Below are 26,747 nucleotides of genomic sequence, written 5' to 3'. Positions count from 1 at the left end.
ACTCCTTGCCTGGGGGATTGAAATCCAGTCCTGCAGTCCTTGCATGTAACAAATCCATTTTGGAAGTGGGAACGTGTAGGAGAATGAACCCAGATTACTGGAAGAAAAACTGAGGAGTGGAGTCCATAGTTCTGAAGAAGGGAAAACTAGAAGCTTGCAGATATCTATGAGCTGATCTCCAGCCAGAGGAGCAGTGTGGGGATTAGGGAAGGTTCTCTGGGCTGTGTTTCTCCTCGGATGGCTGTTGAAGGAGCAGTGTATGAACTCAGGGCCAGCCTGGGGGCCTGCCTGCAGCCTCAGATATTCTTTCTGTTTTTCTAAGAGAGCTAAATCGTCTCTGTTTCTCCTCCTTTTCTGTTTCAGGCATCACAACAGGATCCGCAGCATTGAAGCAAGTCAACTGCAGCCCTACGTTACCCTGGAAACGTTGGACCTGAGTTTCAATGACATCACGGAAATCCGAAACGGCTGCTTTCCACAGGGACTTCACATAAAGGAGCTGTGAGTTTGTCTTGTTGGGAACAGCTTTTGTTGAGTTACCACAGCAGAGAAAAGGGCCTCAGACCTTTAATAAAAGGAGAAGTAATGAACATAAAAAGTATGGGATTATTGGTCAGGATTTTGAGCCCGAAGGAGAGTTAGAAGGCAGCACATCATCCCTACTGCCAGGTTATTTTTTGAGTGCTGGCTTCTTGGTTTCTCATGTATCTGTTAAGAATGCAGTTCATTATTAATTGTGTTGTAAAGAATAGGTATCCTGCATCATTTTTACAGCAGCAAACCACCTACAAACCAGCAGAAGTGTCTGCAGGAGACCTGTGTCTCTTCCCCAGTGGGAAATGTATGTGCTGCTTCCCAGCTCAGCCCGTGTGCATCTGAAGAGTGGAGGGAGAAAGGCTATTTCATCATTAAAGCAGCTGCTGAATGTTAAGAACAGAAATGCCTCTGGTTATTTGAAGAAAGCTGGGGGTTAAACAGAGTAACACCCTCCTGACAGAGATGTTCACCCGTTCAGAGAAACATAAAATAATCTGTACGTTAGGTATTTTTAAAGAGGTGCAGCCAAATAATCTGTTTGCATTGAAGTTTGCACCTAAGTTTCTGCCCCTGGTTGTAATAGGGTTTAAGTGATGTTAGGACTGATATTTGCCTGTTGTCCTGTAAAAACAGCCTCTCTGGCTAAGACGAGGGTCCAGGTATGAAAGAGCCCTGAGACTCTGGAGAGGAAAAGTGGAGAATGAATAGAGTCATCCTGCACTGGAATATTCTCCAGTTTCTGGCTTCCCTCCTGATTGCCTTGCTGAAGGAGGAGGGTGTGAAGGAGCTCTGGGAAGTGCCCAGCAATTCTCCACATCTGTCACGTGGCTCTGGGAAAGGCACTGTGCTCTTTGTGCAGCCAGAAATCCAACTGGTTTGAAGCCATCTCTGTAATTTCACCAGCCTGTCTGGAGACCAACTAAATGCTGATAAAAGGAGATTTGTGACAGAACTGTTCATTTTTCTGCTGTGATTTATTGCAGCTACCTGGGGAGCAACAGAATCAGCACCCTGGAGCCTGGTGCTTTTGATAGTCTGTCACGGTCCCTGCTAACACTTCGACTGAGTAAAAACAGGATCACTCAGCTTCCTGTCAAGGCATTCAGGCTACCCAGGCTAATACAACTGTGAGTAGAAATGTCCTCTTTAATTAAGCTCAGCCACACTTTATGGAGACAAAATGTCCCTGAGGATATACACACCAAATGTCACCCTTCCTCACCTACTACCTATAAAATGCAGAACATACTATGTAGCAGTGCTCTGCCAGCACCTACTAAAACACCTTGGGAGAGGGTCCTTTCTGTCATGTAACTGTTGGCCTTTCAGGCCATTCTTGGGATGAGGTGGGAAGGGAGGGATGCTGCAGCAGACATCAGCATTTTGTACACTTGACAGAGTAAGACAAATCATTCCCTTGCAAGCTGTTGGTGTCTGTGGCCAAGAGAGGTTTGATGACATTTCTATTACGAGTGACAGAGCTCAGCTACCACATTAGTTTCTCAGGACCACACAGGTATCTTTATGTGGCAATAAAAAAGCAGTGAGGGAAGGTTGTTAAACCATGAGGTGATGTTTGGGCAGAGAAAATTGCACCTTAGATGAGTTAACACACACATCGTTGTTGTTGGGCCTGCAGTTCATATGGCAGGAGCTGCATAGGGACACACAGACATCTGCAGCTATAAATATGCTTTGTGTGTAAAAAAAGTAGCACTAATGAGTTAACTTTTCCCTTCTGCTGCTGTTGGAGAAATGAGCCCACCCTGAGGCTCATTGCAATCTTACCATCAAATTAGATAGGCAAAAGGTCAACCTCTGTCTGTTAACATAAAGTCCACAAAAGCTGTTGGAACTCACACCTCTAAATGGTAACCTCTTGATTGAGAGACAAATCCTGAAGCCAAGAGATGCCAAAGGAATGGGTATGCACGTGTGCTTGCATACATGTAGGATTTGTAGGAAATTTGGGATTGAGCAGTGTGACACAATTAGCACATGCATCTTACAAGTCTGTTGCCTCCCAGCTGGAAGTGACTGTCCATTGAGTGCGAGCTTGTAATCCACTGTTTGACTGCATCATGTGCAAAACTGTAATAAAAACAAGAGTCAACTCAGCCTGTTTAGAAACATAGTTTTCACTGCAAGTTGGAGTAATTGGTACTCTTAATGACAGCCTCACAGCTGGTTGTTTAGCCCTGTAGATAAACATGAATGAATTGCAAGTTATACAGACTTGATGTGTTGTAGGATTTGTGTACAGTTCTTTTCCTGGCAAAGCATGTTTCACTAATAGCCCAGGAAGTGCAATATGACAAGGGACTTTAGGCCTGCAAAGTCTTAATTGCTTACTTGACTTTAATTGCACTCAACTCGAGTGCAAATTCAGTGTTGTTTTTTTAGGCAGTTGAAAAGTAAGCTAAAAGTTTCTATGGCTTCCTCATCTTTTCCAAAACAAGTTCTGTAACCTCCACCAGTTTTCCTCAACACAAACACTGAATAGGGGACTACCTTAGCTTAGTCTTGTATGTGTAGAAAAATATCCATTTTAAAAGCTCTAACTTAGGATTTTAGTGCATTGTGTTGAAGTTTTCCACTGACTTTATGGAATTGGATTTTCACTTGGTGTGTCTGGGTCTAGCAGTCCATCAGGCTGTTTGATATACATTGGTAAAGTGTGCTGTGATGATGTTCATACTGCTACTCAGAAAACAGGTATTTTCCAAATTTAGGAAAAAAATTCAAATAAATTTAATGAACCAAGTTGGAGATCTTTGTGTACACAAAGTACTGAGACTGCCTTGTTATTGGAAACAACTTGTTTCACTCCATTAGTTTCTTATAGTGGATAAAAAATGTGGCATTTGTCAGGGGAACTGGAAGCTTTCCTTTCAAACTTGGCCATAAAGTTTCCTCTTGGGCTCACACAGTTCTTGGGGCATTTGCTTATTGCAGAGCACATTTTCCTGGGCAATTACAAGTACAAATGGGTTGTAAGGGAAATAGTGCTGATGTTTGACTGCGTTGGTTCAAATGGTGTCTGTGCTTGAGGGAAGATGAAGTGTGAAAATTGATGAAAAGGATCAATGGCTTAAAAGAAATGCAGAGAGAGGAGGGATGAAGAGGAATTGCTGCACTCTGTTATTTCTCTAGAATGAAAGCCTGTCCCAGGGTGAGTTTATTTAAGCGATCGCACCCAGCTGACTTCCCTGGATAGCTCTGGGATTGAAAGTTTCCGGTGCACTTCTGCTGTCCCCTGGGAACCGTTGACAGAGGAGTTGTTGGCATTGCTGTCCCCATTGTGTGCTGCACAGATGATTTCGTGAGAAAGGACTGGAGTTTAATAAACTTGTATGGCCTTGGTGATTCTAGGGAGCTGAACCGGAATCGCATCCGCCTGATTGAAGGGCTGACGTTCCAGGGCCTGGACAGCTTGGAAGTCCTGAAACTCCAGCGCAACAACATAAGCAAATTGACTGATGGGGCTTTCTGGGGTCTAGCCAAGATGCAAGTTCTGTAAGTTGGAGAGATGGGCTCTTTTCCCCTTAACCAGCCAGGACTTCTCCTGTCACATCCTTCTCTGCATTTTAGCAAGGACTCCCATCAAACCTGTGGCACCTGTGCCAGTCCTCATGCTTCTTTCTGTGTCCTGCATGCCCAGAGCTCTGCCATGCTGCAGCAGCTTCTGTTGAGTTGACCCACAAATAAAGCTCATTGCTTTACCAGGTGTTCAGTTACAAAAGTCCTGGTTTTGTGGCAGTATTCCTTTGGAAGTTTGATCCTTTGAACATGCAGTCTGATCTCAATTGGTCTTTAAATAAAAGCTTCTGCAAATTTGTTTTGACTGAGACATGGAAACATGTTGCAGACCTGATTATTCTACCTCTTGGGATACCTAGAAACCAAACTGGCCTATCTTGGTGATGTTTTCTTTCCATATAAGAGAACAAATTGAGTAGTCATTGCAGAGAAATGCCTGAAGCTTCCAGCATGATTGGCTTTCAGGTGTGTTTGCAAGGTCACAGGTGATCAAGGCAGCATGTTTCTGGATGCTGCTGTCACACAGCTGAGACTGCAAATACAAACTTGAATGGGAGGTTTAAAGCTCAGTTTACTTGCAGTGGAGCTTATCTCTGTAGTCACAGCTCCTTCTGGGCATTTCCTTTGTGTTGTCCTTGAATTTCTATCCACACATGCATATATCCTCATGGGTATGGAATAAGTGTTTAGGAATGGCCAAAATCTCAATTCTTTGGAAATTCTTCAACATTTGACCAGTGCTGCTTATCTGTCGGTTCCTTCTGATTTTTCTCCACAGCCACCTGGAATTTAACAGCCTGACAGAAGTAAACAGTGGCTCTCTCTATGGCCTTTCCTCCCTGCACCAGCTTCACCTCAGCAACAACTCCATATCCCGCATCAACCCCGATGGCTGGAGCTTCTGCCAGAAGCTGCACGAGCTGTAAGTTGGCTTCTGTTGTGTTTGGTTGGGCAGGTTTGATGCTGGTGTAACACTGGCAGGAAAGGGGAGTAAGGAATTTTCCCAATCACCAGACTTACAGCTCCCACTGCATCACCCTGGAACTACAGGAACTGCAACTTCCTAAGTGATGCCCTTATTATTTATGGTGTTTCAGCCTTCAGAGCACCTGGTTAAAATAGGTTTGCACCAGAAACAAAGACCTAGAACCCACTAAAAGTACACAGTGCCAAAGGACCTGGAGGGTCTGTGAGCTGTGGCTTGCCAGAGCTTTTAGCTAGTGAACTACAAGATAGGCATGGCTTGCCATGTAATGACTGTACAGCCTGAAGGAAACTGTGCTTTATCCTCTCTATTTACAAAGAACAGTCTTGTTTTTAACCAGCAGGGATTTGGCCCTTTTAGGCAGTTCTCCTTGTTTCTCCTGTTTATACTTTTCTCTTCCTGTAGGGTTCAGTTATCGAAAAGTAAATACCTTGACTTTGCTCTCCTGAGGTTTCCAGCTGTGAATACAGCATGTTTGATAAATGAAAGAGAGCCTTGCTGCTGAGGACAGCCCCACAAGGGTGTCTTCTGGGTCTGTGGCACTGCTTAATGCCTTTTTGAGGAGGCACACATGGATGCTTGCAGTATTTACAGGAGTAGCTGTCATCCCCTCGCTGGGACTGTGGAAAGATTCACTTTTTTCTTTGGGGAATTTGACACATGTGGTTAGTGGAACTGTAATTCATTTTGCTTGGTGCTCTGAGATGTTAAACATTGTTAGGGATTCTCGTGTCCACCAAAAAGTAGTATGGTAAAGCAGCTTCCTGCTGTCAGAGGCCTCACTCTGAGCTCACACTGGAGGTTGGTATCTGCCCATCCATCTGTGAGTCCCTAGTCTTTTAGGATGGGGATTCAGAGGTGGGTGAACATGACACATCTTTCCCTTAAGTTTAAAATGAAATTGTTAGCCCTGTGACCAGCTGTGATCTTTTCTTGAACCCAAATTACTCGTTCAGATGTGGGTTGTTTTTGGGGGGCACGAAGAAATATTTTAGTTTTGGTTTTAGTTAGATACACTTTATTGTTTAATTACCAAATTTTTCAAGTTGCTGTAAAACTGCCCATGCCTAAAGGGCTCCTTTGCTTGGCACAGTGCTGTGGACAGCTACAGTTCCTTCACATGCAGCTCCTCAAGTGCTGTTTTGCTAGGTTAAGGCAGTGTTCATGGAGAGATCTTCAAGGCAACAGATCAGAATCAACACTGTGCTCCACCCGTGGTCTGCTTAAATATGAAACATCAAAAAAGGGGAGTCTGCTTTCCCAAGGCACTTAGAGTTGGATCCCTGGAATACCCAAATTCAGATCACTGCAGTGTGTTAGTAGCACAGCCAATCTGTGCTACAGATATTTGTATATTGGGTACATATACCCAAATGAGGCTTTATTTTAGTCTGGGTTAGATGGGATGGGTAAGTTCCATCTGCATCTTGCAGGGCTAATGTTAGAACTCTTCTAGGGAGAATTTTGCTTGTCTTGCAAACCCTCAGGGTTTAGATTGGAGGTTGCATGTCTTTCTGAGTCCTTTATTTGTCAGGTGTGGATTGAGATCTCATGCCAACCAGCAGTGCTAATGGTGAGCCACCCTGGCTTGGAGGCCTTCCCCTGCAGTAACTGCAGAAACCAGTGCAGGACTCACTTGCAGAGGTGCAGGATGGGGTAGATTTGGAAAATGCCTGGTGGTGTGAGATGGTGGGAGCCACTGGGACGTGCTTGGCCTGACAAACAGGATTGTGCTGGAGTGTGAGGCCAGAGACTACAGTAGCTGAGATGTGAAAGGTGATTATGTGGGTGTTAGCACACATCTCTGCAAAGTATTACAAGCTCTTGCAGGTGTTGCCTTGAGGGTAAGGCTGCTGCAGGGAGCCATCAGATCTCCTAACTGAAACTCCCACAGCCACAGGAGTACTCCTAGGACAGGTCTGTGCTGAAATTGAAGGGTGAGGAAAGGATGATGTAGGTACATCTAGACTGACTCGTGCAGTTGGTTAAATGTGTACATTTCATTCCTGATTGATCATTGCTCATCTCCACTATTGCTAAATCTCCTGGGTTTCAGTTACCAGAAAACACTGTCTGTGGTTGTGCAGTTTCAAACGCTGCTAAGGAAAGAGTTGGTTATCTGAAGGAAGAGTTGTCTCTTCTTTAGTTGCTGGGACAAAACGTGACCCCAAGGCTCTGGTCTGATGTAAAAGCTAACAAGGGAAGAAAGCTCTTGCCTTGTTATGGGCATGAGAAAGGGCTGATTGTATTCACCAGTCAGGTGCTGGAGCATCTGCATCATGGAAAAATCCACAGTGGGAGCATAGGATTTCATCAGAGGTAACAGATGACTTGGCTGCTGGGTCTTTCTTTTCACATTTTACCTGTAGTTTGGTCAATGGGAATGAAATGTGTTAGATGTACCTGGTCCAGAACTGGCTGGCAGCAGGAGCCCCAGCTGCACAGCAGGATTCTGTGAGCCCCTTTCTGTGCCACTTTCTGGCAAGCTGCTCAGTAAGCTGCTCTCCCACTTCTGGCCAGGCCAGAAGGGCTGTGCAGGCAAACATTTCCACTTGTTCATTCCAGTGATTTCTCGCTGGTAGAGAGATGACAAGGTCAGGGAAGCAGCAGAGACCTGCTGACTTCTCTCAACCCAGATAATCCACACTGCTGGGAAAGGAAACATGCTGGCTTGCAAATTGGCATGTTGAAAAGCCACTGCCAGGTGTGATAGCTCCTGAACCCCCTTCCATGTGGTTGCACCACTGAGGCTCTAAATCTTGCTGCTGTCCATCCATCTAGAGGTGATGTCAGAACCAACAGAGGGAACGTGCCTTCACCAGTTGTGGCAGGAGCTCTTCTGTGTAGAATCAAAAGGAACTATTTATTTTCTCAGCCAGGTTTAGGATTACTTTTGAACACTTTTTTTTTTTTCCCTGTTAAAAGCCAAATTCTTTAATCGCAGGTGAGGACATAATTTTGACCAGATGCCAGTTCTTCATAGCTAACGCTACAACTTCTTTAGGCATGAAAGTATGTTGTCCCATACCTTCTTCAAACTCATTAATCTTAGCAGAATTTTTTCCAGAGCTTGCCCTCTGCCCACTCACACAGCTAAAAGATAGACAGCACCTTTGCCAAGTAAATGACACTCGCAGTGCTTCGGAGCATGTGTCTGTTTTGACTTAGGTTTTGGCTTTGCAGTGAGTTTCATGCAAGCCCTAGACACATTTTTAAGCAGAGTCATTAACAGGCAGTACTAGAGGAGGAATTTGGAGGTTTGGAACTCAGTGAGATTTTTTTATCCCCTTGTTGTCTGTACAATGAAGGATTTCAGTGCTTGTTCAAAGCTGTACAACTCCACTTTTTTTATTCGTTGAGCAGCCCAAACTCTCACATCTTTTGAAGTGACTTGTGCTCCTAGGTCACGAAGGTATTTTCCAAAATCCTATGCCTGCTGCTACCTTGAGAGGTCCCTAATTTGGTGATCCAAGCTGGCTTTCAACAGCAGCAGCACTGTAGCTTTACTGCTGGATAGAAGGTGGTTGCACAGTGTGACTTGGCTGCAGTGACTTGTAGCTTCCCATGGCCTGCCCTTGGTGTCAGATCCCCAAAGCCTTATCTGCACCTTGGCTGGGAGAGAAAAGCAGCTTTCTTCCTACCAGCTTCCAAACTGCAACAGTAGAGCTTAAAAAAGAGTCTCCAAAATCAGAGATAATACAGGCAAGGCGAAGAGATAGATGAAGAACTGGGAAAAAAACCAACCCTTTAGTATGAGTGTCTTGTAAGTGGTGAGGATTTCAAGCAGAGTGTATGTTCCTTGACAAAGGGCAGTGGGAGGGAAGGCACTGGTTTACAAGAGATAGCTCCTTCCTGTGCATGAAAGGAAGCATTCAATTGCCTTGTGGTGAAATGCTTTTGGCTCTGGGCTGGGGTGGAGCAGCACCCACACCCAGACGCCTGGGGCTGGCTGAGCACAAGTGCAGAACGATAAGACACCTCTTGGATACAGAAGTGTGGGCCCTGCCAAGAGCTCCTGTGAACTCTGAAATCCATGTGTTTGATGTCACCCTCCACCTCTCAGGGAAGGAGGGACTGATTCTTCCTGTAAACCTCAGAGAGAGTCCAAATGGGAGTGGGACAACCATCTGAGTGTTGGCTATACCTGTGGGCACTGAGGGGGATGGTGTTCCCAGACCCTCTCCTAGCTGTGCAGGAGCAGGAGTAGCTTATCCATACTACAACTGACAGTGTATGTGGTAGGTTATTGTTCTCAGTCACTTCTGGGGGAGCCTCTCTTTGTAGCCTGTTATCCATACTACAACTGACAGTGTATGGGGTAGGTTATTGTTCTCAGTCACTTCTAGGGGAGCCTCTCTTTGTAGCCTACACTGAAGACTTTCCAGATCTGGGTACCAAGTGCCTCCTGCTCCCTTAGAGTCATCCAAGTTTCTCCATGGGTATCTTGTGGGAATATTGCAGGCTGCAATCTTATTTCCTAATCCAGCTGTTACGTATCCACCCAGTACTTTGCTCTTGTAAGGTGGTTGTGGGAGGCAGGCAGTGGTTGGCACAGAGGAGTTTGGAAAATACCAAATAGTTTGACAGGGGCTGTTGTGTTTTTTTTCCTCAGAATACTCTCCTACAACAACCTAACCAGGCTGGATGAGGGAAGCTTGGCTGACCTTGGGGGACTGCACGTGCTACGGCTGAGCCACAATTCCATCAACCACATTGCAGAAGGTGCTTTCAAGGGACTCAAAAACCTACGTGTCCTGTAAGTTGCTCTCAGATTTCATCAGCTAACACCCATCTTCACTCCACAGTTCATGTTCTGCCAGACAGTTCTGCTTTGCAGGTGCTTTGGGTGATCAGGTCCTCAGTGTCAAACTCCCCTGCACACTGTTGTCTTCAGCAGCTGTTGTGTTTGCCCTGTTGTTCAACTTCAGAACTTGTATTTTTTGATTAAGAATAGCAGAATTGCAGTTGCACTATTCAGTGTTGTAGACTGTTTTCAGGGTAGATGGCTCCAGAGTGAAATTATAGGAACATAGGACAGGATCCTGACCAAAAATCCCTGAGGTTTCAGTGCTGCAGCTAATAGCAGAATCTCTTACTATCACATTGACTTGAATTGAAATTCTTGGCATAAGATAGTTGCTGGTGGGTCATTCTGCACTCATGAGGAGTAGGGGATGATTCCTTGAATATCCTCCTAAGTGTGCCATTGAGCATTTTTGTGCTGCTCCATCTTTTCTAATTGAATATTAAATATAAAATTCTGGGCTAAGATGCTGTTAAGAAAAAAGCAATGGCAAAACAAAGAAATGGAGAGGTTGGGCTTGGGAGCTGATTATACCAGAAGGGTAACAACACATGAAGTGTCACCCAGTCTTGGGTCTGACCATGGGAATAAGAAGCTGCTACAGGTACCATGGGAGCAACCAGAAGTCTTTCTTTTTAATGCAGAATTGGGATCACTTGAGTCATGAAATGTTTTGTGCTCTGATTTTCATGATAATCCCTGAAAAACAAAAAAATTGCCATGCTATCGAGGGAAAAATTTCATGTGCCCTAATACTGAGCTCCAAAATGATCCATCCAGTGTGGGCTGTGGCCATTTACCACAGACTTTTATTTTAAAATCACTGACACAACATAATACCTGGAAATGTGACACTGGAAATGAGCTGGCTGATCCAAATACCAACGTCTAGGATTTTAGGGCTAGTAGAGACCATTAGCCAGATCAGTGTGACCTCCTCTGGGATGCCAGCTGCAGAACTGTGCTATTATGCACTGTTAAACCCAAGAGCTGTGTCAGATTTGAAGTACATCTGGGCTTGCCTTGTGAACATCAGAAAATGGGGAATCAGGTTCTAATAATTGCCCATTCCTGTAGCAGTGTTGCCTCTGGTGCCTTGCTGGTGCCTGCAGGGCTGCTGGCTGCTCTCATAGAATCATAGAATTTTAGGGGATGGAATGGACCTTACAGATCATCTAGTCCCAACCCCCTGCCCTGGGCAGGGACACCTCCCACCAGAGCAGGTTGCTCAAGGCTTTATCCAACCTGGTTTTGAACACTGCCAGGGTTGGGGCATCCACAGCCTCCCTGGGCAACCTGGGCCAGTGTCTCACCACCCTCACAGTAAAAACCTTTTTTCTAATATCTATCCTAAACTTCCCCTCCTTAAATTTGAACCAATTATCCCTTGTCCTATCACTCTCCTCCTCTCTCTGGGGGCTGTGGGTTCAGCACCTTCGTCTGGCACATCACAAAGTTCTCACAGTCTGTGTTACAGCACCAGCCACACTCCCAGGCTGCTTGGGTTCAGCACACTGATACAATTCTTCCTTCAAAAGAAAAAAAACCCACTTTGATACTTTTTATTTCTCTTCAGAAGCCCATTGTGGCCCTGAATCATTAAAAGGAAATGGGAACAGAGAGATCTCCCCTCTTTACAGTACTTTTTTTGCATCTTACTCTTTGCTTTATTGAAGTTCATAGTGAAGGAAGTGACTGGAAAGTGAGTTTGGGTTTTGTTTGCTTTTTTTAAACTTAAGCCAAAGCCTTTCAGCCACTGGGCATTCAGAAAGGGACCTCTCAGGCAGCTGTCAAGACCGGAACTAAAGGTTTCCAAAGAAAAATGGAAGGGAAGGGGAGCTGCTAGTTCTCTTTGCTCTGCAGTGAATGTGGAGCCTCTTTTATGTCCAAGGCAGAGGGGGGAGGCGGAGAGGGAGTGTGTGAGCGAGCTCTAATTTAATAAAGAGAAAGGCCTATTGGGTCCTGCACCTGGTGAAAAAGAGCCGAGCATGCTTTAATTATGGGCTATTGTTGGGGAGCCTTTGGTGGGTGTGAAACTGCTGAAATGTGGAGCTATTCAAATAGAGGTCAGGCCCGGAGACCTCGGAGCACAATGATTAACAAGGCTTCGAGCATTCAAGCTCAGCCAGCCAGAAAGAATAGGAAATTGGCAACAGGGGCTGGGAGAGGAGTTGGAATACAAAGAGAGCTGGGCCAAAATACCCCACTCTTTTTTTTCCCCCCCTCTCTCTATTTTCACTCATTTGTTAAAAAGGTTTTTATTCCTCCTTTCTAACACTAAACCTTTGAGTTGCCTCTGGATGAACAAGCAATACCATTTTCTTTCCCTTTTTCAAGGAAACACAATGTGTGGCAGTCAATTAATAAAAGTGTGTGTCAGAGCTCCTAAATGCTGTCCCCACTTGTCTGTCCCTGCCATGGGAAAGGGTTTGCTGCTCCAAAGACCAGTAGCCCGTGGTGAAACTGAAGAGGAGAAATGTCTGAGAAGGGATTTTCCATTAAAAAACAAACAGAACAACAGACATTGGCTTGGCAACCGTAGGGAAAATGTAGAAGCTGAGCTCCAGGAGGATGTATTTGCTCCTGTCCTACTTGGGTAGTGCTGGAAGTGCCAGCACATCAAAGCATCTCTCCTGGACTCATCTCTTATGCCACCAGAGCATTGTGTGCCCACACCCCGCAGGGATGGGGAGTTTTTCTCCATCCCTTTGGCAGAGAGAGACCCACACATCACCCTGACATCCACAGTGGTGCTGGCTAAGGTTAGGGTTCCCCAGGGACCTTAGGTTCAGGTCTCAGCCTGAAGGCAGCTGAGAAACAGGAATTGTGGCTTTTGGCCATCTCCCTTCACATCTTTAGTTCACACACCAAGGCTGAGAAAGAAGCAAAGGCTGAAGCTAGCTGAGGTACTGAGAGCAGAAATCTCAGCTGAGGCAAACCATGACCTTACTGAAACTGGGGGGTTTAAAATTTCTTTTCCCTTCTTGTGGGTTACTGTGTGTTTGTGCTGCAGAGCCCAGAAGCTACACTGTGATCCCTGTGTTTGGAGTGCTGCAAAATACAGGGGGTTTTTTTCTTTTTTTGGTCTTAATATTTTTTTATCTGGAAATGCTCTGATAATCATCTTCAAAGGTGTGATAGGAGTACCTGAGGGTTCGGAGGTTATCTGGATGGTGAAGTTTGCTTTGGTGTTGGGTTTTGCCAGGTTTTAAATCAAAGTAAAGTAACAAAACCAACAAAGCCTATTTATTTTTTTTTCTTTCTTTTTACTTAACGTTGGAAATGATGAATTTCTGTCTGTGTTGCTGGGTATTCATTGCTCACTGGAATTAAAGCTTAGGAGGGAAGGATTTTTAAACAGACTGTTTAAACAGCTTTTGTGGATCTCTGTGTTTGTTCTGTGTGCTTGTTTTTCTTCAGACCTCTTTGACTCTTGTAATTGATGGTCAATTTGAAAGCCAAAAGAAGCTAACTCTGAAGGAGGAATTCTTTTTCTTTTTTTCCTTTAAAAGTGATTATACAGAGAGTTTGGCTGGTGTAGGGATGCTGGTGCTTTCCTTTGTTGAGTTTTCAAGTTCATTACCAGAAATAAATTGCAGCTTCATAGAAAAAGACCACTAAACCATCTTGCTAAGATGCAGCTATAGACAGATAGATGTATACACTGGAATAGCCAAAGTGATCTTAGTTCTTTATATTAGCATTTAAGGACAGCTGTTTGTTTCAGTTTAGTTTTGGCACTTGTTTTGATTTTCTTCTTTCTGTTTGGATGTGGACAGAACTAGAAAAGGACTGAAATCTACTTGTTTAAAAAGTAGTTGTCTGTTCCTGCTGCTGTCTCAGAGGGTTTCAGCTAGGAACAAGCCAGAGTTCTTTTGGAATGCACCATCCCAGCATGGGTCAGTGCAGGAAAAGTGATTAGTGCTGCCTTACTGCAGGACTCTTGTGTTTTCTGATAACTGTCAGGAGAAAATGGGAAGCTCTCATGTGGCATTCTCCTACTTTGTTCCATTTGTTGTAAGGATGAGCCTGGGACTAAGATGTTGATTATGAGCTCTCTCTTGTCTTCTCCCCAGGGAACTGGACCACAATGACATCTCAGGCACAATAGAAGATACCAACGGAGCCTTTACAGGCCTGGAAAACCTGAGCAAGCTGTGAGTATCCCTTGGTTTGAATTCTGCAAAGCAGTTGTGTTGTGTGTCTGTGTGGGGGTGGTCTGTCCCCTCCAGTGCAGCCTTCCTCCCTTTGGAACAAGGCAAAAAAAATCAACAGAAAATCTGAGATGTGGTAGTTTTGCAGGCTCAGTGCAGTATTGCAAACGTGATTATCAAGCACCGATGTTTCTGAGCGGGTATGAGGCAATTACTTCCTTTAAAAGTGATGAGCAGATGGTGCCACATACTGTAGGTCAGAGACAGAGGAGAGAGAAATTTCAGTTGTTTTCATGTGTAAAATTCAGCACAACTGTTCCTCACTTCTAAAAGCAAACAAGCAACAAAAAGGACCTCTTTGCAACCCTCAGCGAAGCACTGATTGATGCAGCAAATAACAATAAACAGAAGAGAAAAATCACCCCATTTCCTGTTACAACAGAGGGTTGAAACAGGATTCGTTTCTGTGGGATACTCTGCCTGAGAGTGATCTTTTGGGCTTGCTTCCATGTGCAGCAACAATAAAAGGCACCATGGGGCATAGGCTCTTAAAGAGATAAAAAGAAACCCAAGGCAAGCATGCGCCTTGCAAATGTTTATAGCTTGCTTGGCCTTCGCAGGGATTTTCACATTGCTCTCTACAAGTTCCTATTCCATTTGAAACGGGTGATATCAATCAGCCCTGTCAGAGGGGTCTCAGGGCTTGTGACAAATCAAGACTTTCTAATCATTACCTCTTGCCTTTGTTGAAGTTCTCAGCACCCCCCAACCCTCCCCCCAACCCTGCTGTCTCTGATGCTGAGATGGCACAGCCAGAGGTGCAGTAAAAGTACCTCGATGGATAGCAGATGGCTGGAATGAATCGTGGCAGGAGGGATATTGTCACACTCTCATTACAGACTCCTTGGGGAGTGGGACGAGCCATGGCAGGATTCATGGGGATGTAGTGCTTAGAGAAATAAAATCAGAAATCAGACAGAGATGGCATTTGAGCACTGCTGAGGGGAGTCCTGGGAGCCAGGTTTGTAGCTGCAAGGAAAGTGAGGCAGAAGGCAGAGAAGTATTTAAGAACAGGGGAGCCAGGCCAGGGCAGTAGCAGTGTAGTGTGAGGGAGAGAGGCCAATAGGAATCACTGTGCACACACAGGAAATATTCCCACGAGTTGCTGGAGAAAAGGCAGAGGAGCAGATGTGGTGGGTAGGAGAATCCTTGGCTGCTTGACTGAAGGTTTTGGGTTGTTTGAAGAAACCAGTGAAACCACGTGAGTGGCTGGAAAGGGTAGTGGGAGCAGAGGCTTTGTCCAGTGGGATTTGCAGGCTGTAGGATTATGAGTCTGTAGTGCTGCTTTGGCAAGGGAGAGAAGGTGGAGGAAAGGAGCAGAGAGGTGGAGAGCTATCCAGGTGGCACATAGGGCATCCCCCTAGCATGGTCAGTGGTATGGGAGCAAATGTAGTGGTCCCAAGTGAGAGGGATATATTAGAAATACTGGGTGCAGATGAGAGAGGCAGGTGAGAGAGGTGAAAAAGCCAAAGGGAGACAGCACCGAGGGAGAGTTCAGCACAAGAATTGACTGGGCAACACAGAGCAGTGAGCCCTGATGAGTTGTGGGGGTCAAGCAGAGGCCAGGAGGTCCAGCAAGGAGCAGGAGGAGGAAGGAAGGGAGCAGGGGCAGCCTGTGGGGCTGTGTGTTGGGAGCTCTGGGCAGAGCAGCTATCGCTCCCAAGTGAAATAGCCATGGTCTGGTGTGATGTTTATAATCTGGCACGAGGAAGTCCTGCAGAAGATGGCTGGGCTGGTCTGCCAGCAGCAGAGGATGCAGCACAGACCTGTGCAAGGCTGGGGAAGCTGGGTTTGCATCTCCCTTCACACTGCTGACTGATGTCTTTCATTGCCCATGGACTCGGGCCAGCTCTGAGTCTGGCTTGAACGCAGGGAAGGATGTGCAGGGAAGGTCTGTGTGAGGGATTACAGCACATTTCACAGCCTGGAAGAGTGTGTGGGTCAGGTTGGTCTCGGTCAGACAGGAGTAGTATGATAACCTAACAGTGAACCTGCTGTGGGACAGAGAGCTTGCTGGGATTTTTGTTTTCAGCCAGAGTGTAAGGCTAGAAAAAGCTCAGAATACCTCAAATAGTTCAGAATCTCAGAATATGAGATAATAATTATTATTATTATTATTTCTTTAGGTGTTTTGAGGATACTTGGGAGTGGTCACTTTTAAAGGGATGTTTAACTCATCTGCACTGCTAATTTCATCTAAGGCTGAAGATCAGGATTTTTTCCTAAATAAAAGGATCAGGCTTTACAGCAAACACTTCATCGTGTGATTTAGGGCTTGTGTTTAAACCGTCAGCCGGCTTTAAACGCATTAGCATACAAAAAATAAATGGGCACTTCAGAGGAGACCTTCCAATGAATTAATAATCACCTCAGCTCTGTGGAGATTGCCTTAAAAGCCGTTCCCCTTTGATCTGGCTCAGATTAGCCTCTGAAAGGATTTAGCACGGAGAGGGTTGTTGGGTGACATGAAGGTGTTAAACAGAGATGGGGAGGCCAGTCACTTTAGCCTTCTCTGAATTATAGATGAAGCTGTCCAGGATGGAGAGCACAGCCCGAAATTAAAATGTTGCTTGGAGAAAGAGGGAGTCAGAGGCACCGAAGCAGAAAGAGCATCAGTGGAATCGCTGGGGAACAGCGAGGTTCCTAATTATTCAAGCTGCTAAATGTAACCGGTTTGTTGATGGCTCACTCAGCCACTGAGATCCTCCTGCAGGTGCAAAACTGGCTGGAGGAGAAAATGCTGCTTTCTAATGAATTGCGTGCCTGGCGTGTAATTAGAGTTGTGCAATCCCCGGGAGAGCTGGTGCCCAGCTCTGCAGGCTGCAGGAGCCTTTGGGGAGGCAGCAGCCTGGCTAATTGTGAGCTGCATGCCACAGCCCTTTGAAGGAGCCGCTGGGATCCAACCATTTCAGATCCGGAGAGATGTTTAGTTGAAATTTGCAAAGCCCTAATGAGTTTAATGAGTTTGCTGAGGGCTGGCTTTGTTACCTGAGTTATGTATTTCTCATGTACAGCCATAAAGTTGTATGCACCTACCCTTCCCCCAGATGCACTGCTTATCTCTGCACAGAGAAGTAAACAGGTCTCCTCAGCATCTCCAGTTTTCAAAGTCCAAGACCCACTGTAAACAATAAATAGAAATCTCCAGTTATCAAACCAAACCCAACGTTTTTTCAACAACAGGTACCCATCTAAGTTTCATAGAATCATTAAGGTTGGAAAAGACCTTTGAGATCAAGTCCAAGTGTTAACCCAGCACCACCATCACGTTCACCTTTAAACCATGTCCTCAAGTGCCATATCCATCTGCACCAAGACCCACTGTAAACAATAAATAGAAATCTCCAGTTATCAAACCAAACCCAACGTTTTTTCAACAACAGGTACCCATCTAAGTTTCATAGAATCATTAAGGTTGGAAAAGACCTTTGAGATCAAGTCCAAGTGTTAACCCAGCACCACCATCACGTTCACCTTTAAACCATGTCCTCAAGTGCCATATCCATCTGCATTTTGAACACTTCAGGGATGGTGACTCCACCACTGGACAGTCTGGTCTGTTCCAATGCTTTGCAACCCTGTGAAGATATTTTTCCTAAAGTCTAATCTAAACCTCCCCTGGTGCAACTTGAGGCTTATTTGCTCTCATCCTTACTACACCCTTCTCTCACCCTTCTAACACTCTTATTTAGGAATATGACTCCAGAAATCAATGTGTATGGATGCAGCCATATGACCAGAGTTTGCATATAGTAAATTATTTACTATATTAATCACACTAATGGATTTCTCAAAGCCTTCATTAATACAGCAGCCCTTTTACCAATGATGGTACACATGATTGCACACATCCTTTGGTGCTGGGGGTGTTTCACCCAGAGCAAAAAGCCACACACACTCTGATGCAATGGACAGGACCTCTGATTCCCTGGGTTTGGAGCTGTAACAAGATGCTCAGTAAAGCTCACTGTAGATATTTAGAATCATAAAGCAGGTTGCAGCTACATGGAGCCTTTCCTCAGCCACCAGCTCAATGAAAGGACTCAATTCTGAAAATTCAACTGTGGTTTTGTACCAGGTTAGGTCTGTCCATAAGAAAGGGTTTCAAGCATGTGTGTTTTGCTCTAGGATGATAAGGTTTGTGATCCTGGATTTAGGATGGATTTAGGGCCTATTATGGTGCAGATAGAGGTTGGAAAGAAAACTCTTGATGGAAAACTCAAAATCTAAGGCAGCACCACATGTGCCAGTTTTTTAGTGATGACATATAGGACACCATGTGAAGCAGGTGGTGATAAAAGATGCACCTGGAAGATAACCCTTAGACAGCGTGAGCCTGGGAAAGAAAGCAGTTCCTAATTGATGACACTGGTTGATGTTTTATTAAAACAGGTGAGGAGACTATCCATTTGGCATGAGCCCTGCCCCTGGCTGACCACCACTGGTCAATATTTATAGAGAACTGTTACTCTGGAGATGGCAGCTGGGCTGGGATCACTCCAGCTGGCTGTTGCCTGCTCATAGTTCCTCTCGTGCTGCTGCTGATTTGGAGGAATGCTCTCTGGTCAGAGTGCAAGCAGGCACTCTCCTCAGCTCTGGGCATTGCCTTTTCTACCTTTTGCCCCTTGAAATTATCACTTGGCTATAATTTGTTGCATTATATTTGCTGTTGTATGTGTAATGAGCCAAGGAAGGAACCAGCAGTCACCTCAGTCAGCTGCAGTGTGAATGTGCAGTCAGGGACAGCTCTCAGCCCTGTGTGTGGATGTCCATCCAGGCCAATAGCAGTGAATAAATCACCACTCATTTACTGCCTAGAAGAAGTCAGAAATGAAAAGTGTTGCAGGGAGAGACCAAAATCTTGTTAAAGTGTCATTGCATTTAGTCCTGTCCACAGCCATGCTGTGAAGAATAGATGAGCCCTTCTATTACTCAGCAAGGTGGTTTCCAAGCACGGGAGCAAACCTGCCTATTTATGTGATATGGCACATTCCCTTTTGCGCTGTCATCACTATTAAATTCAAATCCAGATAAAAGGATTTCATTTCAGGAGCAGGAAAGTGAGTGTGCTTCAACCCTCTTAATCTCTGTGCAGTTCAGATTTCCTGGGACTTAAACTGAGCATGGATATCAGATAAAACCACACTAATTGTGTTCCTTCTTTTTCTGCCCCCTCTCCCCTTTTTCTTTCTGTTTATCTGGCGCTGGATGTTTGGAAACTGCAGAACTCTGTTTGGAAACAAGATCAAGTCGGTGGCCAAGAAAGCGTTCTCAGGGTTGGAGGCCCTGGAGCACCTGTGAGTAACCCACCATGCCTCAGAGTTTGGGAAGGGGGGGCTGCCAAAAGTAGCTGCTTGAGAGATCTGCTAGCAATTTAATAGTGTCTTTGTAAACTGAGAAGCCAGTCCATTTGTGGGGGCCACCTGCTTCCTTCTCATTATAAGCCCTCCTCAACTTTGGCCTTTTTTTCTGCCAGGAACAAAGTTATAGAACATATGGCAAATCTGCATGCTCTTAATTTTTTGATTTGTTCTTGGATAAGTATCGCCTTGACTTGCACATTGCTGCTTTGCAGGCAGTTAGCAGTGAAAATATGCTGGTTCAGATGTAGCCCTCTCCCTCCCTTGCATCAGGCTCCTCCTAAATCCAGACACATGTTGCAGACCACTGCTCATGATGCAGGCACTGAACATCCCCATTCAGCACAACTGCCTTGGAGCCATTTGCAAGAAGTAGGTTTTGGCTGCCTCTGTGTAATTTTTTTTCTGTGTCCCAAGGCTGATGACTCCAGCAGTGATTCATGAATAACCTCCTTTCTGGATTAAGAGAAGTTAAAGTCTATGTGACTGTGCTCTACATGTTTTATTGGCTGTTGATTGTATGCAATGTTATGGCCATGGAGAGCACACTGAAGGGTTGGAGCTGCCTGACTGGGGACACGTTCACAAGTAAAGGTGCCCTAACTGCTCTGCTGAGATTTTCCTCTTCAAGCAGTGCTTGTCTGCCCTGCATGTCACTTAGTAAACTTCAGCACTAACTCTGACATGGCTTATTCATTTAGAGGACTAAGGAATTTTTGAATTGGCACTAGTTGTGAGGGAAACTTTTAAGAATCCCTTCTTTTGGGAACATTGCAGTGTTTTTTCAAACACAACAGTTCCCTCTCCAAGTCGCTTTCAAGTCACTCCTCAGATGCTGCTCAGTGCAATTATTTGCTTTCTTTATGTTTGCTGAAGGTCTAGCCTGGGGTATGACATTCCTGACTATCTTTGGGGGCTGAGGAATTTCTGAGCTATGGAGGTAGCTGAGACTGAGAATGTGTAGTGAGAAGATGGAGTAGGGAATGACTTAGTGATATATTCCCATAATTTCTGTTGGTTGACTATTGTTCAGCAGTACTTAAGGTGTTTTGAGGAACATTTCTGTGAGCTGCAAGTGGATATGGCCTTAACCAGGAGCCACTAAATCCCCTGCTGCTGGAGTCATTGCTTAGCTGTGGAGAGGCTCTGTCCCAGCCATGGCATCCCTTTGCTCACCTTGCCTGTGGTTGTGTCTGCAGGAACCTCGGGGACAATGCCATCCGCTCCATCCAAGCCGACGCCTTTGCCAAGATGAAGAGCCTGAGGCAGCTGTAAGTGATTGACCTGCACACACCACTAAGGATCAGGGTCAGTCAGGGATCCTCCTTGCCCTGGATGTGAGCAGGAGCACCCACATTACCACTCATTTATTTCCTCCACCCCTCTGTCCTCCTCTGTGGGGTATTTTTACACACGAGTAGATGTCACAGGAGCATCTTGCACTTAACAAGGAGTGAAATGAGATCATCGGAACAGGTTTTTCCAGCAGGTTTGCATCTGTGCAATTACTCATCTCCACTCAGGAAATCCAGCCCTGGTCCTGTTAACCTGCTGTCCTTCTCACCCCACCATGGATTTAATTCCCAGTGGCCCATCTGCTCCTGTGCTGTACCTATGTTTAGGGTTCACACACAGGACTGATAATTCAGTGATAAGCACTGCTTGAACTGGATCCCCTTGTCATCCAGCCTTCTGGTGTAAAAATACAGATGTGTTATCAGAGCTGCTGCCTGTGCTCCAGGCTGGGGCTCTGCACTGTTATCAGACACTGTTTTCCAGCCTTGCCTGGTTTCCTTTTCCCCTCTTCTCCATAAATATTTAATCCACTGTCAGTGCATTGCTACACTCTGGAGTAGTGCAATGCCTGTGGAACACAAAATCACTTACTTAGTACTTGGTCAGGTACAGGTTCTTCTTCCTGACATTGGAAATGGGAATCAGATGGTCACTGTTTGCAATGACATTTGATACCAGTGACTGGGAATGAGTAAGATAAACGTTGCATGTCTGTTGTGTGTTTAACCACCTTATCTTCTGCACTGGCTCTTGAAACAAAATTGAGGTGAAAGATTGGTCTTAGAAGGGAAGAGCTAGTGAGATCCCAGATATTGCAAAGGAATGTTTATACCATGGAGAAGTTCAGATGGAGGACATGAACATGCAGAATGTGTTGTGCTCAAGTCTTAAATCCTAAAGAGTCTCTGTGACCTGTCCCAGCTAGCCAGCAGGGTTTTTGTCATCATGTGTGTTAGGGACTATGCATCTTTCTAGGACAGCAAAGTGAACAGCTTTGGAAAAACCAGATCCCTGTATTTCCTCATTCCCTCCCTCTCCAGTCCTTTTTTCTTTTTGCCTTTCCTGGCTAGTTTCAAATTTCAGGATTTCCCAAGTTTATTGGGTAAGAAAATAGGAGGCGATTCACATTTTACAATGCAGTGCTGGAGTTGGGATTCTGCTGTGCTCTTGTTATCCTGCTCTTGCACAACTTCAGTATTACAGGACAGAACCTCTCTCTGGGGCATTTTCCCAGTCTCTGGGGCATTCTCACATTCAATTCGAGGCATCAGACTGGTTTTTCCTAGGGTCGTGAGCCAAACCAGACCAAATTCTGAATTCCCTCTGAGTGTAACCTTGCAGTTCTTCACTGGCCTCAGAGCTAAGCTGAGCCACAGTTTGGCCCAGAATACTAAATAAAAAGTCCATATTAATCCTGAGTCTGCTCTTTTCTTTCCTCCTTTTTCCACAGCTCTTCTCCTAACAGAAGGTGCTTAGTTACTGTTAGGATCATGGAATCATAGAATCCTACAGTGGTTTGGGTTGGAAGGGACTTTAAGATCATCTAGTTCCAACCCTCTGCCATGGGTGGGGGTGGAACTCAGCATTTCTCAGCATCTCAGGATGTCCCTGTTTGCATTGGGCTTACACAAATATCTTTGGCCATTTCCCTTTCACAGTTTGTGTTAATCAATAAGCACAACTCCAGCTACAGTTGTTCTCCCTGGTGATGCTGATGTGTGAACATGCCCCTCAGGGAAGGCAGGCAGGGGCCTCTCCCCTTACTCTGGGGTTGGCCATATGGGGAACTCAAGGCCTTACCATGGGATCTGGGCATCATTTCACTCCAGCAGTGAAGTCCTGAATTCTATCCCCACCAAAGGTGCTCAAACCACAGAGTCAGAGGAGGAACACATGTGGTAATGAGAGATGAGAGTGGGAGCAGGATGGGCTGTGCTGTTGCCTTGTGCCTCTGCTGCATCTCTCCATTGTAGGTGATCTGCCTCAGCTTCTCTCCCTTAAGCCAGCAGTGACATTGCTTCTCTGTTCCTGGGCATCAGCCTGGCAGTTGGCTAATAAATACAGGGTGCTAGAGAGTGTCACTGGCATACAGGAGTGAAGATGAAATGCTATTAAATGTGTCATGTGTTTAACATCTTTAGTGTCTTGAGGACATCCCTGCAGTCATTTTATTCCTTCCACCCATGCTTGGTGGGAGGAATGGGTCTAACATGAAAGGGCTGAGAGCCTTCCAGTCTCCTCTCCATGCAGGACTCACAGCAGGCTCGTGTTGGTTTTGTTTCCCTGCAGCCACATAAACAGTGACAGCTTCCTCTGCGACTGCCAGCTGAAGTGGTTGCCCCAGTGGTTAGTGGAGAAGGAGCTGCAGTCCTCTGTGGTGGCCACCTGTGCCCATCCTGAGTCCCTGAAAAGCAAGAGCATTTTTGCCATTCCGCCAGAAAATTTTGTGTGTGGTAAGTCTTGCCTGTGTGTTTTGAGGTTATATGAAGGCTAGAACTCACTTGGGAAACATTTTCTTTGACTACCAGCATGTTATTACGAGAGCGTTTCTGTTTTGTTTTGTTATTCAGTGGGATCAAAGGAAGCCCAAGCCTGCATTTTAAAAATTTGTCATTGGCTACAATTTATTTCCCACAAAACCACACAGCACATTGCCTGCATCTAGTGTGTTCCTTACAGGGCTCCCTGAGTATTAAATCAAAAGGGACTAATGCCTGTTCCACTTCCAGATGGGGCTGAGACTTCCCCAGTCCTCTCAGTTTGATATTACCAGGACTGCAGCTATTCTTTTTTTCCCCTCTGCAGTGTCCTGAGCTGGTTTTGTGACTTTGTGTTCTTCACACATCTTTTCTCCTTCTTGGAAATAACAAAGAGTTAAAAAGCAGAGGAGAATCTCTCCATCATAGCTGCTATTTTGGGCCAGTAAGGCCCATCCAAATGCTGCATTTGACACCTGAGCTGTGGTTGCAAAGCAACTCTGCTTAATACCCAGCACACACACACACATTCTTACCTTTGTCGTAAAGAAATTTAAACGATCAGAGGAGGCCAAATCAATGCTGCTCATGCATCCAGCTTTTGGGGAAAAAAAAGACCTGGTTTAGGAGCCAAACTGTGCTTTGGAGCCAACCAGTGTGGATCCTGGGTGGAGCTGCACGTGGCTGTTTGAAGGAAGAATGAGCTGCAAACACTGTTTAACTGAATTGAATGCAGGGCTTGCATTGAACATGGAGCAGAAGCTTTGTCCCAGCTGTGGTCCCATGTCCCTCTTAGGGCTCTGCCTAGGTGGCCTGTGCCTGAGCAGTCTGAGAGGCTTTCTGTGTTCATCTGGAAGAAGAGATCTTGAAGGCTCCATCCCCACAGCAACATCACAAAGCAAAGACAGCTTTGCTTCCTGATGCCTGCCAAGTCCTCCAGGCACTAGTACTCCTGGTTCCAGAGGCCTGGCTGTTTAATTAAACCTTAGTCAAATATTAAATTACACCATTTGTAGAAATCTAATAAATGAATCTGCTTGGAACCTTGCTAAAACCAACAGTCTTCAGGGCAGAGAGAGACTGTGCAAAGCTTTCCACCCTGTATGGGTGACAGGCAAATACAGCTGCTCCTGCTGTGACAGCACAGGCTGTGGAGAGTCATGGAATCCCTAGGTTGGAAAAGACCTTCAGGATCATGGAATCCAACCATTAACCTACTCCTAATAAATGAATCTGCTTGGAACCTTGCTAAAACCAACAGTCTTCAGGGCAGAGAGAGACTGTGCAAAGCTTTCCACCCTGTATGGGTGACAGGCAAATACAGCTGCTCCTGCTGTGACAGCACAGGCTGTGGAGAGTCATGGAATCCCTAGGTTGGAAAAGACCTTCAGGATCATGGAATCCAACCATTAACCTACTCCAGTCCACTGCTGACAGCACAGGCTGTGGAGAGTCATGGAATCCCTAGGTTGGAAAAGACCTTCAGGATCATGGAATCCAACCATTAACCTACTCCTGCCAAGTCCACTGCTAAACTATGTCCCTAAGTGCCACATCTACATGTCTTTTAGATACCTCCAGGGCTGGTGACTCCATCACTTTCCTGGGCAGCCTGTGCCAGTGCTTGACAGCCCTTTCAGTCAAGAAATTTTTCCTGCTATCCAATCTAAATCTCCCCTGGCACAACTTGAGGCCATTTCCTCTTGCCCTGTCACTTGCTCCCTGGGAGACAAAACCAATTCCCACTGCATTACAACTTCTTGTGAGCATTTTCCCTGGAGGTGGCACTTGCAGCCCTTTAAGTGCCCTCCTGCTCTCCCCTCCTGCTTCACACTAATGCAGACCTGGAGGTGATGTTTTCAGTTCAGTTATGCTCTTCATGCATGAGCTGTACAAGAAAGGATGTTTTCTTTAGATCATAGTAGCTTTCTCAGGTTCAGTCACACTGGTGAAGGAGCATCTTGTAGGTGTCTGTGGTCTGCAATCAGCCCACTGATTGCTGATGGAAGCAGGGGAGCAATAGTCCCACCTAGAGCAGCCTCTCAGTGGAGCTGTGCATGGCACATGTGCACTACAGAGCCAGACTCGATTCTGCAGTGCTTGGCAAGGTCACTTTCCTGCTGTGGACAACAGTGGGTGTAAAAACAGACGTGCAGTAATGTCTTTCAGTTGTGTACTGCTCATTTCTCATTGCATCTCTTGGCTTGCTCCACTCTTCCCTCACAGTCCAGCACTAACTACTCCTGCTGTTTCCTCCCAGATGATTTCCCCAAGCCACAGATCATCATCCAGCCCGAGACAACCGTGGCTGTCCTGGGGAAGGACATCCGTTTCACCTGCTTGGCTGCCAGCAGCAGCAGCTCCCCCATGATGTTTGCCTGGAAGAAAGACAACGAGATGCTGCACAATGCTGAGATAGAGAACTTTGCCCACGTGCGTGCGAAGGACGGTGAGGTGATGGAGTGCACCACCATCCTGCACCTCCGGCACGTCACCTTCGCCCACGAGGGCCGTTACCAGTGCATCATCACCAACCACTTTGGCTCCACCTACTCCAACAAGGCTCGGCTCACAGTCAATGGTGAGTGGGAAGCTGCTCTGTCATTCCTTTCCTGGGATATTACATGATGCAGTTCCTTAGGATGCACTTTTGGTGGGTAGTTACTACTGAGGGTCCATTCCTGATGGTGAGGAGCTCTGAACCTTTTCACAAAAGCTGTTTGTACCACAGTGGATGCTGAGAAATGCCCTGTGAGGAGCACACACCAGGTCTGTGATGGCTGCCACCCAGCGAAGCACTTCAGCACGTTCCTAACAGCTTTAGCTGCCTCTCTTTGGCTGTTTGGGTGGAGTGTTTGTCCAATGAAATGGGTTGATGAAAACAAAAATACAGAAGGATACAAAGAAAAGGGATGTAGTGGTTGAAAGATCTCTGTAGGAGAAAGAAAGGGTTTTTTTCCAGGTTAACCACAGAAGAAAGTTAGCTTTGATCCAAGGTCTAATGATCCTGAGTGGAGGGTCATGGACACTGCAGCCAGGTGTGTTCTGTTAGAAACACAGGAATAGTCCCCAGCAGTTCAGCTATATCCTGAAAAAGCAGCCTGGCAGTCATAGAATCTATCTGGTTAGAAGAGACCTCAAAGATCACCAAGTCCAACCCTACTGTGGTTACTAGACCATGGCACTAAGTGCCACATCCAGTCTCAGCTTGAAAACCTCCAGGGATGGTGAATCCACCACCTCCCTGGGCAGCACATTCCAATATCTGATCACTCTCTCTGGAAAAAAGCTCCTCCTAAGATCCAGCCTAACCCTCCCCTGGCAGAGCTTGAGTCTGTGCCCTCTTGTCCTGCTGCTGGTTGCCTGGGAGAAGAGACCAACCCCCACCTGACTCCAACCTCCTGTCAGGGAGTTGTAGAGGGGGATAAGGTCTCCCCTGAGCCTCCTCTTCTCCTGGCTGAACAACTCCAGCTCCCTCAGCCTCTCCTCATGGCACTTGTGCTCCAATCCCTTCACCAGCCTCGTTGCTCTTCT

The 26,747-nt window shown here is 45.8% G+C and overlaps 1 protein-coding gene across 1 annotated transcript; it reads left to right on the top strand.

Moving 5' to 3' along the window:
- Positions 1 to 363: 363 nt before the first annotated feature.
- Positions 364 to 25,794, top strand: LOC103805350 (leucine-rich repeats and immunoglobulin-like domains protein 1; the record flags this gene model as incomplete). Its single annotated transcript, XM_009077994.1, has 10 exons — positions 364 to 501; positions 1,521 to 1,664; positions 3,910 to 4,053; positions 4,856 to 4,999; positions 9,675 to 9,818; positions 13,943 to 14,023; positions 19,306 to 19,377; positions 20,640 to 20,711; positions 23,026 to 23,189; positions 25,474 to 25,794. Coding segments are annotated over 10 exons (1,424 nt in total), but the record flags the coding sequence as incomplete, so codon positions are not given.
- Positions 25,795 to 26,747: the final 953 nt, after the last annotated feature.

Source organism: Acanthisitta chloris, unplaced genomic scaffold (assembly GCF_000695815.1).
Source record: "Acanthisitta chloris isolate BGI_N310 unplaced genomic scaffold, ASM69581v1 scaffold15477, whole genome shotgun sequence".
NCBI classification, from domain to species: Eukaryota; Metazoa; Chordata; class Aves; order Passeriformes; family Acanthisittidae; genus Acanthisitta; species Acanthisitta chloris.
This window is presented reverse-complemented; position numbering and strand designations above follow the sequence as displayed.